At 53.8% G+C, this 15,032-nt stretch overlaps 2 protein-coding genes across 2 annotated transcripts; both read left to right on the top strand.

The window, feature by feature from the left end:
• Window positions 1-18: 18 nt before the first annotated feature.
• Window positions 19-8,993, top strand: ESAM (endothelial cell adhesion molecule). The gene is made up of 7 exons (XM_030330893.1): window positions 19-228; window positions 3,624-3,811; window positions 4,870-5,071; window positions 5,271-5,426; window positions 7,407-7,529; window positions 7,796-7,922; window positions 8,158-8,993. Exons 1-7 carry the CDS (start codon window positions 159-161, stop codon window positions 8,471-8,473), a joined length of 1,182 nt encoding a protein of 393 aa, XP_030186753.1. The 5' UTR covers window positions 19-158; the 3' UTR covers window positions 8,474-8,993.
• Window positions 8,994-9,809: 816 nt separating this feature from the next.
• Window positions 9,810-14,948, top strand: VSIG2 (V-set and immunoglobulin domain containing 2). The gene is made up of 7 exons (XM_030332601.1): window positions 9,810-10,058; window positions 10,594-10,757; window positions 11,574-11,781; window positions 12,633-12,791; window positions 13,685-13,804; window positions 13,921-14,065; window positions 14,762-14,948. Exons 1-7 carry the CDS (start codon window positions 10,001-10,003, stop codon window positions 14,892-14,894), a joined length of 987 nt encoding a protein of 328 aa, XP_030188461.1. The 5' UTR covers window positions 9,810-10,000; the 3' UTR covers window positions 14,895-14,948.
• The last annotated feature ends 84 nt before the right edge of the window (window positions 14,949-15,032 follow it).

Genomic DNA, 15,032 nt, shown 5'->3' with positions numbered 1-15,032 from the left:
CCGGCGGGACACGCGCGCACAGACTCCGGCTAGAGCCGCCCTTGGTGTCAGTGGCCGGGCTCCCGCGTCCGCCCCAGCTGCGGAGCCGCCTTAGCACCTGTCGGTCGCTGAGTCCCGGAGCCGGCGCCCCGACTCCGTCGGGGCCAGGAAGGGGGGCCATGGTTTCCCTGCCCAGGTCCCCAGCGACCAACTTGCTGCGGCTTTTGTTCCTGGGGCTGAGTACCCTCGGTGAGTGCCACCCGGGACCGGAGGGGGGGTGGGTAACCTGAGATGGGAAATGGGATGAATACAGCCCCCGAGGGAGGTGGTTTGGGGCACTGGTGAGGAACTGGATGGAAGGGGACTCCCGCCTCTGACTCTCTTCCTCCTCCCCCCACACTCCTCCGCCCTCTCCGCACCCAGGGAGGGCATCGCTGGCTGGTATTGACTTCTGTCTCCGTGTCGTCCTCGACAGCTACCACTTTGGGTGCGGTGTGTGTGTAGTAGGGGAGAGGGGCAGGGCATCTAGCTGGGTAGACCTCTACCGCGAGATGTGGGAACATTCCTCATGCGTACTCCCCACCTCCACCCAGCAGAGCCGGATGAACTGAGCTACTAGATGAGACACTGGCTAAAGAGCTTAAGGACTTAACTCCAGCCCCCCTCATATCCCCCACCCCCCACACAAGCTGATGTGCAAGAACCCCCAGGAATTCCCTGGATCCCAGGCTTAACAAATGCACTTCGTGTCAATTCCCCAGCCCAGATCCTCTCTCTAGCCCCCTCCTGCTTCCTGCCCTGGGAATAAAGGGAGGTGCCCCAAAAGCATGACCGTGAGGTCACTTGGGACACAGGAAGTGGGGGAGGGGTTTGAATGCCTAGAGGAGCAGAATTGTGACCCCCCCCCACGAGGTCCACCACCCCCATTGGTTCCCAGAGCCAAAGGGACAAAGGAAATAGAGAGGAAGTTCCTCAAAGAGTCAGAGAGGAAGGGTGCCTCCTTGGAGCAAGTGCCTAAGGAGTGTTGAGGGCTTCCATTCCTACATCTGGAGGGAAAAGGACCCATCATGAACTAAGCCCATTCTAAGCTCGTTTCACTTACTCCAAGGCTTTCTTGCCATGTTTTTTCAAGGATCCCGAATAGGGTGAAGGGTGAGTTTGTCAAGGTCAACTTTAACCCCTTATTTCTCTCACTTTGGAAGTCACCAGATGCAGAGAGCTATGCAGTGCGATTCAGTCACAGTGATGGGGTCCGAGATGGGGAACACCTAATGCTCACCCGTGCCCCCTTTAGCTTTGTGCTGCAAGGTGTGGGGACATGAAGTGGGTCCCCAGACAAAGAGGGCTCTAGAGCAGCCCACCGGCCACACTGAAGATGGAACATCTTTCTGCCCCTTTAGGCTCCGTGGGCCTACTCCAGGATCCCTTAACTTCTCAGGTCCCTTCTCCCAAGGTCAACCTCAATGCCCCTTTCCCTTCTGCCTTTCCCCCATCTCCCTGCTGGCCATTTGGGAAGCAAGGGAAGAGAAAAGTCCAAGTTCATTGCTTGGGCCTGGTCTACATCTCTCCTGTAACCTCTTCTTTTTCTATCCTAACTTTGAACCCCAGTTTTTACACGACAGCCCAGGCTCAACGTCCCCAGCAGGCCACTGCAGGGGGGCTACTGACCTCTCCGTGGCCGCTCTAGAGTTAAATGGCACTCTGGCCGCCATCGGGCGCTTGGGGCAGGCATCCGCTCTGCTGGGCTAGGCTGCACTGGGCTCTCCCGGAGGCCAGTCTGTTCCCCGCTCCTCCGCGGTTCTGCGCTGCTGCCCCTGGGGCGTGAGAAGCCGGCGGGGGGAGTTTCTCAGAGAAAGGGAGACTAAAAATAGTAGCCCCGGGGAGCGGGCCCATTTTTGTGCTCTTTAGGCCCTTGCCTGCTCTCTCACTCTGGTCTCAGAGTGGGCCAGAAGGGTCCCTTTCTTGGGGTGCCCCTGTGTCCTGCACTCAGACCCACTACTCCGGTGTCCTCTCCCCAGGGCACCACGGACCTTGTGAGCGAAAGGGGCTTCTGCTGCAGCGGGCACCCAGACCCGAGGGCAGGGAAGCCTCTGGCCCCCTTCAGCCATTGGTTTCTGACTGGGGCGTGTGCCCAGACCTCAGTGTGTCCATCACTATCTTTTACCACCCCTAGTTTTCCTTTTGCAAAGTGGTAGGATAAATGCAGGACCTGGGGGAGGTCGTCGGGGTAGCCTGTGGCGAAGAAGCTTTTGCCTCTCCCGGGACCCAGGCAGGGTTCCCAAGGGGAAACGTTTGTGGTCTCTCGGGAGTGTGCTCCAGAAAGGCCAGGGAAGATCCGGCACTGTCCGAAGGCCTCCCGGCGTCCCCGGCCTCCCCGCTTGGCTAGCGGGCCAGGTCCCCAGGGGGGTCAGCGCTCCTTGAGGCAGAGGTTGTTTTCGCCTCTAGAGCCTCCGGTCTAGCTGCGCCTCCGTCATTGTCTTCTGCCTTATCACCGGGCACAAGTTTCCCGCCCGGCCCGCGGGGACCCGCCAGGAAATGGATAAGGGGGGTGCGGCGAAGGCCAAGGAATAGGGCCGGGGGTTCTGTAAAGACGCACAGCCGGAAAGCCGTGGGGGTGGCGCGCATCCTGGCCGGATCTGCGCCTGGCCCTTAGAGGCCTTTAGGGCCTGCTCCTGGAGGGCGGAAAGCCGGACCTGCGTGCGGCCTCTGTCCGCGCCTTGGCCGCCTGGTCACCATGTAGAGATGGCATCTCAGATTCCAATGCAGAGTGCTGAGGCCAAGGACTACGGTGGCCAGCATCCTCAGGCCTGGCCGGGTACAAGCCCGAGGTTATCTGCCGCCCCCGGAAGGGTTTAGGATTGGGCTGCTCCATTGCCTCTCTGAAGGGCAGAACGTGAATGTTTCTGGACACCATCATGCAAGCATAGATTCCATTGTCCGCTCCTTGAAACTGACACCCCAGTCCACCGCCTGAATTCCATACGCACGCAGACATAAGATTTGTACTTGATTATCAGGAGACCATCATGCGTGTTCCCGCTCTGCCAAGAGTTCCTGTAACCTCACAGGACCCGTCCAGATCGCCTGGACCCAAAAAGGGCCCCTTTCTGGGTTCTCAACTCTGGGTCCGGACTGAGCCTGGGGGCCTGGGGAAGCACTACCGTCAGTGGGCCAGGTGGAGCGCTAGATCAGAAGGAGCCGCGCGGGTTAATCGGTAACCGGCAGGCCTTCCAACCCCCTCTGCCCATCGCTGGTGACCCTCAGCAGCATCGAGACCCACTCTGGCCCAGGGAAATTGGGGGAGCAAGTGGGCTATGCAGAGTGTAGATGAAAAGTGTTAAACCTACCCTTCCTCTCAGATGTCTTCCCCTCCCCACTGGAAATCTGCCCCCTCTTCCTGGTGCTCTGAAATCCAGATACCAATAAATGCACAGAAATGTGTCCCTAACCCTGTTATGAACCCAGGAGCTGAGGTTGTGGAGAATAAGGTCTGATAAAATCCCAAAGCAGGACACTAGGTCTGCCGTCCCTGGGCAGTGTGGGATCTTGCAAGGTTCGTCCTCTCCTCTGCTGCCCTGGGCAGGGCCCTCAGGCAGAGTGGGAAGCCAGCCCTCCGCGCTCACACCTGTGGCTCTTGTCCCCAGCGTCCCCCTCGCAGGCCCAGCTGGAGCTCCACGTGCCCGCTGGCCTCACCAAGCTGAAGGCGGTGGAAGGAGCAGAAGTAGTGCTCCCGGTGTGGTACACCCTGCAAGGGCAGGTGTCCTCCAGCCAGACGTGGGAGTTGCTCACCGTGATGTGGTTCTTGGAACAAGAAGGGAAGGATCTGAACCAGGTGAGGGAGGAAAGCATCTCAGCCGGAGGCTGGCTACACCCTGTGACTGAGGGCAGGGAAGAGCTGAGGAGAACAGGAGGGGTGGCCAGGGAATGGGGGACAGGGAAGGAGTTTCAGGAAAATGCAGGGTCCCTCACGGGCTCAGTTTTTGTTCTGAGCTTGGAGGCTGCCCCAAAGAATTTTCTTGTTCCCAGTTTTCCCTAGAAATCCAGCACACGAAACACTGGAAAGTGGAAAGGCATTTTGCTTTGCTTTGCTTTGAGGAGGGGCAGTGAGGATTGGGGTTTGAGGAGGAAGGAAGGGTTAGGGCAAATATTCCATAATTTTAAAAAGCTGAGCATCACCCTATTTTCATCTTCTCTGTGCTTTGGACACTGTCACAGGCCACTTCTCTTCCCACGTGATTATCTGTCCTGCTGCCCCTTCATACACTCCTTTGAGAGGCAAGTGGTAGGCTCCTGCCCCCCCCCCCCACCTCCTAACATCAGACCTATTTTCAGAGGCAGATTTACCCAGAAGCCAATGAAATGTCATTTTCAGAGCCCCTTATTTGCATGAGCTCCTCCCTAGGCTCTGAAAAGTATGTTCTAGAAGTCATTTGATAAATAGGGGGTATGTGTGACAGAAATTGAGATTACAGGGGTAGATGTAAGTTTTGCAGGGCCTGAACTTATACATAGGGAAGGGGGGACGTCTTCAAGAAAAAGAAGATTAAAGAAAGATATTTTAAAAATCCTGGATCTATCCCTGAATTGTAAGTTTCTGTCATAAATACCCCGTTTACATTATCCCTCACCCATTATACCACCTTTCTAAACACCCGAAGTGGGAGATAAAGAGACAAGGCACAGGGGATCAAGAAGCGTCATGGTAAAGAGGACCCAGGGCCAGTGAGGGTGGCTAGGGAGAACAGGGTGAATGGGGAGCTGGTACAGGTTGGAGGGGATGGGTGCAGGGGAGGAGCACTTGAAGACTGCCAGTGTGGGGGAGGGGACTGGCTGAGCCCGCGGGCACAGTGCATACATGTGATAACCGGGAGGCGTCGTGCCCCATACCAGGTGTTGGCGTACATCAGCAGGACCACGACAAGCAAACCTAGGGTATCCCTGGTCTACTCCATGCCCTCCCACAACGTGTCGCTGCGGCTGCAGGGCCTCCGGGAGAAAGACTCCGGGTCCTACCGCTGCTCTGTGAATGTGCAAGACCATCAAGGCATAAATAGGAGCCACAGCAGCAAAACTTTAGAACTCAGTGTGCTGGGTAAGTGTGAAGCACACACTTTGCAATACCGCCCAGCCCCCAGGGAGGTCAGGCGGGTCTCTCCCAAAAGGCTGCCTGTAAAGGTTGGAGGAGGGCAGATGGAGTGACAGAAGAGGGAGGCGGGGAGTGTAGGAGGTGGTGGAGGTGGGGGTCTGTTGGCTCCTGGAGATTGAATTTTTAACCTGTCTCCCTGCTCCAGTTCCTCCAGCTCCTCCATCCTGCCGTCTCCTGGGTGTGGCCCGTGTGGGGACCAACGTGACCCTGAGCTGCCAGTCCCCCAGGAGTAAGCCGGCTGCCCAATACCAGTGGGAGCGGGCACCCCCATCCGCCCAGGTTTTCTTTGCACCAGTTTTAGGTGAGGGAACTTCTGGAGACAAATGAGTGTGTGGCTGGGGCAGGGAAGGATGAGAGGTGGGGGGGGGGGGGGGGGGGGGTGGTGAAAAGGGGAGGCAATGCTGCCAGGTACTGGGGTGGAGGAGGACGTGGGGAGAAGGGTGGAAAAAGATGACCCACCAGGTGCAGGCACTGTGTTGAGGGCTTCTTCATGCTATGTACTTTTGTATGTACTTTTGTTACTGAAGAGGGTCTAGAGCAGATGATCTGCATTCGAATTCCAGCCCGGCCATTGAGTAGCTGTGTGACTCTGTGCTTCCATTTCCTCATTTATTTATTTTTATTTTTAAAATTTTTACTGTTTGTTTTTGAGGGAGAGAGAGAGAGAGAGAGAGAGAGTGCGAGTGGGGGAGGGTCAGAGAGAGAGAAGGAGGGGCAGAGAGAGAGAGGGAGGGACAGAGGAAGGGGGAGGGGCAGAGAAAGAGGGAGACACAGAATCTGAAGCAGGCTCCATCCAGGCTCCCAGCTGTCAGCACAGAGCCCAACACAGGGCTTGAACTCACAAACCATGAACTCACAAACCATGAGATCATGACCTGAGCCGAAGTCAGACGCTTAACCAACTGAGCCATCCAGACGCCCCTCCACTTCCTCATTTGTAAAACAGGGATATCACAGCCCTGATTTGAACACACTAGCTACAAAAGATATTTGGGGACAATTGGAACGTTTTCAATATGGATAATTAGATAGTTATTATTAGGTATTAGATCATTCTTTTAGACAACTATTAATTTATTGGGTGTGGCAATGGTATTGTAGTTATGTGGTCAGAGTCCTTATTTTTTGGAGATTCATGCTGAAGTACTTATTTTTAAATGTCTCACAAAAATTCTTTGGGGCACCTGGGTGGCTCAGTTGGTTAAGTGTCCAACTTGGGCTCAGGTCATGATCTCAGTTTGTGGGTTCCCAGCTCAGAGCCTAGAGCCTGCTTAGGATTGATTCTCTGTCTCCTCTCTCTGCCCCTTCCCCGCTCATGCTCTGTCTCTCTTTCTCTCAAAAATAAATAAACATTAAAAAAATTAAAAAAACATCTCACGAAAAGAGAAATGAAATAAATATAGCAAAATGTTAGCAATTGTTGAATCTATGTAGTGGGTATATGAGTTTTCAATTTGTCCCTTTTTCTACTTTTCATTTGACCAATTTTATAATGGGTTTATAAATATATACAAATATATTTATTTTTTAAGTTACTTTTTTTTTTTAATTTTACAGAGGGGGAGGAGGGGCAGAGGGAGAGAGGGAATCTTGAGCAGGCTCCACACTGAGCGGGCTCAATCCCATGACCCTGGGATCAAGACCTGAGCTAAAATCAAGAGGTCAGACACACACCGACCGAGCCCCCCAGGCTTCCCAAAAGTTGTGTTTTTTTGTTTTTTTTTTTTTAACAGTGCTTATCTCATAGGTTTGTTGTGAAATTTTCACAAGTTTGTACACATAAGGGACTTAGTCTCTGGCATAGAGTAAGCAACCAATAAACTTTAACTGTTATAATGATTATTTCATATAATGCTTTTAATGCCATCATGGAGGTAATATTACCCCATTTTATAGATGAAGAAATTGGGCCCCAGGAAGAGGAAGTAACTTGTTTAAAGTCACATGGCCTATTCGGGAGCTCAGGTTTTCTGATTCCTAGCCTAATATTTTCTTTTTCACCACACCGCCAATCTGGAACAGAAGTAAAACTGATATTTGGGTTTCTCTGGGCATCAATTCCTCCTTAAATCTTTTTAGATTTCAGTTGGGGACACTGGGCAGAAGAAATGGAGAGGGGCATGGAGCTAGCAGCTTTGTACCTGGGGGGAGAACTCAGCATGGCGGTCACAACTTTTCCCACCATGAGTCTACCAGAGAATCAAAGAGGACATCCTGGAAGGGGCAGAATTTTTCAGTGGGAAAGAAGGTCCCTGGACTGATGGTCAAATTGTGTCTACAGATGCCATCCGGGGGTCTTTAAGCCTCACAAACCTTTCCAGTTCCATGTCCGGAGTCTATATCTGCAAGGCCCACAATGAGGTGGGCAGTGCCCAGTGCAATGTGACCTTGGAAGTGAGCACAGGTCAGTGAGGGGTAAGTGTGGTTAAGGAGAAGACTGGTCACTGGTGGGGGTGGGGCTGCAAGAGGAGAGGAGGCCTGTCTGCTTGTCCTGGTCAAATGTTTGTTCAAATGTTTGGTCACCGGCTGGCTGACCATTTCCTGCTGACAGTCAACCCCTCTTCTTAACATGGAAAAAGAGAAAAACTGTTAATGGTGGCAGTGGGGTAGTGGGATTGGAGGGAGTGGAGAAGGGCTGGGGATCTCCCTCTGACACCAAGGTTTCCCCAGGGCCAGGGCCTGCTGTTGTTGCTGGAGCTGTTGTAGGCACTCTGGTTGGACTAGGACTGCTCGCTGGGCTGGTCCTCTTGTACCATCGCCGGAGCAAGGCCCTAGAGGAGCCGGCCAATGACATTAAGTAAGTGTCCCCAGTCTCTGTCCCAATGGGGTTCTCCTAGCTTCCCCCAGCTGGGAGTTTAGGCAGCTGTCATCTAAAGGAAAGGTGGGCAGTGACTGAAACATCATTCCATTGGGGGATTTTAAGGGAGAGGAGAGTGAACTGGTGTGTGAGGGGGGAGTAAGACAAAGCAGGTAGAAATCCCCCCTCTTCCCCCATCCAGCTTCTGACATCTTATTACTTCTTTGATGACTAGGGAGGACGCCATTGCTCCCCCGACCCTGCCCTGGCCCAAGGGCTCAGACACAATCTCCAAGAACGGGACCCTTTCATCTGTGACCTCAGCACGAGCCCTCCGGCAACCCCAAGGTCCTCCCAGGCCTGGTGCACTGACTCCCACACCCAGCCTTTCCAGTCAGGTCCGGCCCTCACCCAGGCTGCTCAGGACAGATGGGGCCCACCCTCAGCCAACATCCCCCAGCCCTGGTGGGGTGTCTTCCTCCACTCTGAGCCGCATGGGTGCTGTCCCCGTAATGGTGCCCGCCCAGAGTCAGGCTGGGTCTCTGGTGTGATGGTCCAGCCATTTGCTAGCTAAGCTATCTGGTTTATCCCCTTCTTCTAGCGGTCACCCCTAGCACAGAGGCCTGAGTCTTGGGAGACCACCTTCTAGACCTCCAGTCCTCTGCCCCCACCTTTCTTTCCTATGGGAAAACTGAGTCTCAGTTAAGACTCAAATTTTCAGGAGGTAGAAGGGGAAGTGGACCTCAGATTATGAAAAGCGTCCGCCCCCTTGCCCAGTTCTCTCAGTGGCTCTAGTGAATTCTGCTGAGGTTGGCTACCTGCCCACTGGGGCCCTGGTGGGGACTGCCAGTCAGGGAGTCCTTCAGGCCCCCTTGATCTGTACTCCACCCCATCTAACATCACCCTTCACTCCTGAGCCAGCTCCCTGCATTCAGATAACCTGTCCTGCTGGCTTGGCTGGGTTTTGCTGGGGCAGGGGATAGAGAAGGTATTTTTTAAACTAACTTGAAATGTCTGTTTTTGTTTTTATTTTGCAAATTTTAATAAAGATGCATTGTGTTTGTATGGAAAGTGAGAGTCAAATTGCCTTTTCAAACCCAAGAGTGCTTCTCCACACAGCTTCCCAGAATCTTTAAAAGGGTCATTTGCTATCAGGTGGCCGGGGGAAGGCCCCAGAAGCCTAAGGCTGGGAAGATCCTAATCCACTCTGGGGGGTAAGGGGATGAAATTTGGTGCCCTGTCTGCTAGGGCTTGAGTTCCCAAGGCTTGGGGTGTGGTGCTCTTAATCTCCAGCTTCTTCTTAAGGGGTGGGAAGAGTCACCTGACTTATGCCTCTTTCTCCCAGACCACTGAGTCCTTAACAAACACATCTCCTTGCCCAGCCAACAGTGACCCCCTGGTAGTGGGGGGAAGCTGGACATGGTGCAGGCAGGTGCCCCAATTCTGCCACACCCTTTCCTATCAAGAGTGGGGTCTCTCCTCCAAGATTTCTTTGCCCCTGAAATGGAGTGGCTCTGGGAGTGGGGATGTGGCTCTAGTTTCCACGGAGACTTCTACCTCACAGCAAGTGGTGATACAGGTGCCAAAGAAGGGATCTCAGAGAAAAGAAGAAGGGCTTGGAAGGAATAGTCATCTCTGAAGGGATCAGAAAGGGTCTTCTGTTCTGCCCAGGTCTCATGCTTGGGGTGAGGCCCCAAAGTGGTGATGTCGTTTGTTATCAGAATGCCCCCCTCTTCTTCCAGGGTGACCATTTGCCTACAGAGAGCTCCAGTTCCGACCCCTTCCCCTTGGGTGCCCACCCAAGCCCAGCCCTTGTCCCAGAGCCTGACAGCTTCATTAGTTGGGGGGAAAGAGGACAGAAAAAGGGAGCAGGGCTAGAATGATTCCAGTATTGGGCCTAGAGGAGGGAGGAGCATTTCTTTACCTGAGGGCACAGGCCTCTCCCCTTGTTTGCTCTGAGATAGCCAGTCTCGCTCCTTCCCAGCTCGAGGAGGCTGCCCTGTGGGTGCTGCCTTCCCTCCCCACCAGACCCAGACGCCCAGACCAACCCATAGACGGCTGTACGGCAGGACTCGGCCATGGCCCGGCTTTCTGGGCTGTTGCTCTGTGGGGCCCTGCTGGGCTTCGCTTGCCTGGGTGAGGAGGCGGCTGGGAGGGACCGCGGTCAGAGCTGGGGTGGTGGGGGGCGAGGCCTGACCTCCAGGCTCAGTTCTGCGGGTCGGGCTGGGAGGAGGGGGCTCGGGACGGCGGGGGCGAGGCCGGGAGAGGGCGTCGGAGGCCGGGTGGGCGAGGGCCACAGGCACGCAAGCGCAGGCGGGCCGGCAAGTTGGGTCTCCCCGGGAGGGTCTAACCACCACCCGACCATTGTTTTCCTTTCTCTGGCAAACACGCCCGCGTACCTGACCCAGTCTCAGTCCTTTTACCCACAAAAAAACCGGCTGGGGTGTGTGCTCCTCCCTCCCGGAAACCTCAGGTTTCGAGAAGGGATGGGTTGCGGGGAGGTAGGTGAGCTCCGCAGGAGGGAGGGAGCCCCCAGCCTCGGCCTCGGGAGCCGAAGGTGGGGCCGGACCCTCAGACCGCCGGGATTTGGCGCCGGGCCTCCGCCCCACCCCAACCCCGGGCCTGGCGCCGTCGAGCGCCCCTCCCGCCGGCCTCCCTCTGCGTCCCCCAGACCCCGGGGTAGCCGTGGAGGTGAAGGTGCCCGCCGAGCCCCTGAGCACCCCCGTGGGCAAGACCGCCGAGCTGACCTGCAGCTACAGCACGTCGGTGGGAGACAGCTTCGCCCTGGAGTGGAGCTTTGTGCCGCCGGGGAAGCCCCTCTCTGCATCCCATCCCGTGAGTTGAGAGCAATTGCGCTCGAGCGGGGCGGCCCTCCTGCCTCTTGGTGGGGTTGGCTGGGAGGGGCTGGTACAGAGGGCCCACCCAGGATGAGGGAGCGGGGTCAGAGAGGGTGCGTTTGGGGATCAGTGAGCTCCGAGGAAAACATGAGTGGACTCTTCCTAGATCTTCTTAGGACCACAGCCTGCACGACCCTGTATCCCGTATATGGCTCTGTGTTTCCAGCCTCCTCTCTCCTAGCTCCGACGTGCAACTCCCCTATTCTAGCGCAGTCCCAGTTTCCGTTAATAAACCCATTGAGGCTAAGCTCTGGAGACTGTTAGTAGGATCAAATGATGCCCCTTCCAAGAATATTTGCATTAATTCCCCAACCCTCTCTCCCCATCAAGAGCCATGCTTAGCTGAAAGCAATAAATCTAGCTCAAGTAGCACCTAGGAAGGGATGGTATTTGGGGACAGATAGACCTTGCTGGTTCTGACTCCAGAGCACCAGTTTCCCTGTCTGATATGAAGGAAGGGCCTCTTTTTTTTTTTTTTTTTTTTTAAGTTTATTTATTTATTTTGAGAGGTGGGGAGAGAGAGGGAGAGAAACAATCCCAAGCAGGTTTCAGGCTGTCAGCACAGAGCCGGATGCGGGACTCAATCCCACCAACCTCAAGATCATGACCTGAACCGAGATGGAGAGTCAGAAGCTCAACTGACTGAGCCACCCAGGTGCCCCTAAAGGAGGGGCCTCTTTGTTTTGGAGAAAGGACTGTAGAGTTGACACCAGGCAGAAAAAGGCACACATGTGTGTCTTTTGCTTCTCCCCAGATCCTGTACTTCACCAATGGCCATCTGTATCCAACTGGTTCTCAGGCAAAGAGGGCCAGCCTGCTTCAGAACCCCCCCACAGGAGGGGTAGCCACCCTGAAACTGACTGATGTCCACCCCTCGGATACTGGAACCTACCTCTGCCAAGTTAATAACCCACCAGATTTCTACACAAATGGGTTGGGGCTAATCAACCTTACTGTGCTGGGTAAGGCCGGCTGGGGACCTACCAGACACCCATGTACCACGAAAGATTGCAGTGGCCCTGCTAAATCTGCTAAATCTTCTCTCTACCGCCCCCCTTCCCCACCCCATATCTCGATTTCCAGGCCAAGCATACAACTGCACTGGGGACCCCAAAGGAAAATGCCTCCTTCCCAAAGTCTTCTAATCTAGATGGTCCTACTCCTGCCCCACCCTCCTTGAAGAATGACTCCTCCCTCGGCCCCTAGAAAAAAAAGATTCATGAGAGAGAAAGCCCTTCCCATACATAGGGATCTGAGTCATGGCCCCAACAACTCTATCTTTGAGAGAATGTCTCATTTGTAGCCCAGGTTCTTTCTCTCCTTAGGTGAGTGGCAGAGAAGGAGAGTGGCCACTACAGGAACAAGGGCCCCTCTCACAAAGCAGCAACTTTGTGCTCAGAGTTTCCATCTTACTCCAACCTAGAGCCTGCTCATGGATGAGCAAACAGAAACTATTAAAGAGGCTGGGGATGTCTAGATGGAAAAGTGAAGGCTTAGGAGGTGTATAACAACAGCATTCAAATATCTGAAGGGTTGTCTTGTGGAGGAGAGATTTTTCATTTCTCTTTGCGGGCCTGGAGGGCAGAAGTTAGGACCAAATGGGTGGATGTTATAGTAACACAGATTTTGGCTTGGTATGAGGAAGAATTTTCTAACAATCAGAACTTCCAATAGTGGGAATCATTTCCTGGGGATGCAGTGGAATGTGAACAGAAGTGGACTACTATTTGGTAGGAGTACTGGAGCAGGAATTCTAGCATTTAATGGGAGTGAGGCTAAAAGATTGCTAAGGTACTTTCTGTGATTTTTGCAGTGCCTCCCAGTAGTCCCTTGTGCAGTAAGAGTGGTCAGACCTCTGTGGGGGGCTCCGCTGCACTGAAATGCAGTTCTTCCCAGGGAGCCCCCAGGCCAGTGTACAACTGGGTACGCCTTGGATCTTCCCCTACACCTTCTCTTGGCAGCATGGTGCAAGGTAAGGGCCCAGAACATCTGGGAAGAGAGGACTCAAGACTGGGGCAAATCTGTCTCTAGACTCCATATACCCACACTACCAATTCCATGCCTGTGGGTATGAGACAAATTGCCATACCTTTCCCTGCATCTTTCTTGGTGTCCTGTATTGCTCCCTCCTGTCTATCTTCCTGCAATCTGTGGCTCTACGGTCCTGGGAGCATTTTTTAACTTAAACGTATTCCTGATATCTTAGAAGAGAGTGGAAGGCAGAGGGCATAAGAGTCCCACTTTTGGGGATTTCTTAAGGGTCATGAATCATTGCCAAACTTCCTAGAGAGGAAACTGAGGCAGAGTAGCATGGACTGGCTTGAATCACAGTCAGTTTCTTTGGAGGAAACATATAATTGGGTAAGAGCCTTGGCTTCTCAGCCTCCTCATGCTTGCTCCAGCCCCAGCCCCAGCCAACTCCTTTATGGATCCAGAGAACCTTCCAGATCATCTGGTGTATGCTCTGGCTTCTAAAGGGAAAGTAAAAAGCTTAGGAAGACATTTGGGTGAGCTGAGTCACCCCAGAGGCTACAGTTTCTAACAATCAAGACTTCCCCCCCCCCCAACCAGGAACCTGACATCAGCTAGCAAGCATCCCTCCCCAATTCCTTGCCTTCTCCCCATCCTCTGAAAAGGCAGCTGTGTAGAGTGGAAAGAATACAGAAGTGGCAGTGGCTTTGGCACTTTCTGGGTCACCTTAGACAGTTACTTTCCTTCTCTGAGCCGGCTTCCCCACTTTTAATAAATGAGGTTAGCCCCTTCTTGACAGGATTGTTGTAAGGAGGTAGTGAAATTTGTTTTCATCTTAGTAGGTGCTCACTGTGATTCAAATGAATGATGGAAGGCTTCCTCCTTACCCTCTAGATGAGGTGTCTGGCCAACTCATTCTCACCAATCTCTCCCTGACCTATTCGGGCACCTACCGCTGTGTGGCCACCAACCAGATGGGCAGTGCATCCTGTGAGCTGACCCTCTCTGTGACTGGTAGGGGACACTGGGCAGAGGCCCAGCTGGCAGGCCTGGGTTGGAGAGGCTGCATGGAACTATCTGGGGAGGGGCCAAGGAAGGTCTGCTGCTCTGAGCTTCCTGTGTCTCCTTAGACCCATCCAAAGGCCGAGTGGCTGGGGCTCTGATTGGGGTGCTCCTGGGCGTGCTGTTGTTGTCAGTTGCTGCATTCTGCCTGATAAGGTTCCAGAAAGACAGGAGGAAGAGGCCCAAGGAGACATATGGGGGCAGTGACATTCGGTGAGCTGGAGGGCTGGGGGAGGGTACAGAAAGGGAGAAAAGGGCTTAGGTTATGAGTGGGTGACTCCAGCCCTCAAATTCTGACATCTTTAGGGGTGTTTGGGGGTAAGGAGTGCTGTTCAGCTCTGGGATTTGGTGTGGGGGGGACAGTACAGCAAGTGCATTTGTGTGTGAGCAGTGTGCAGGGTGGGGGACTTGGTTCATGGCTTCCCTCAACCTCCTCATACTTCATAGAATTTTCAGTTTTTGAGGCCTTTTCATACATATCTACAGGATGTGGATGCCAGGAGTTGGATTTGCCCTGAGCCCTCAGCTGAGTTCAGTTTTTCTGGGTGGGGGTAGTAAGGAAAGGAGAGGCAAAAGCTGCCTGTGTCAACCGCTTTAGCTTGTCAACCTTTGGGTCCTGAATAGGGATCAGAGCGCTAGTTCTCAGAGTGTGGTCCTCAGATTACCTGGACAGAACATACCAGGAGCTTGTTAAACATTCAGATTCAGGCTGCTTCCTATCCCTCCTGAAGCAGAATCTGTGGGGGGCGAGGGTGATGGACCTGGAATCTTCATTTCAGCCAAAATTCCACAGATGATTCTCATGCACAGTAAACATATGAAGTCCTCAGGTTAGAGGATGGGATGGTGGGGCGGAGACCTCTGAGGGATGCCGCCAGCCTTCCCTAAAAATTTGCTTATATCTACCAGGGAGGATGCCATTGCTCCTGGGATTTCTGAGCAAACTTCTGTGAGACCAGATTCTAGCAAAGGGCTCCTGCAGAGACCCCCCTCTTCCAGCAGTGTGACGACCACCAAGTCCAAGCTCCCTATGGTTGTCTGATTTCTCCCCCTGTTCTTGAAGGGGAATATCAAGAATTAAAGCCTTTGGGTATCATATGGTCTCCCTCTTCTTTCTGCCGGCATAGCAAATTCCTTTTCACCAGTAGGAGACGAAATGGGCTGGGAGTCCTAGAGGTGA

This window comes from Lynx canadensis, chromosome D1 (assembly GCF_007474595.2).
Source record: "Lynx canadensis isolate LIC74 chromosome D1, mLynCan4.pri.v2, whole genome shotgun sequence".
In the NCBI taxonomy this organism is placed as follows: domain Eukaryota; kingdom Metazoa; phylum Chordata; class Mammalia; order Carnivora; family Felidae; genus Lynx; species Lynx canadensis.
The sequence above is the reverse complement of the archived record's forward strand: the minus strand, read 5'-3'. Positions and strand labels throughout refer to the sequence as shown.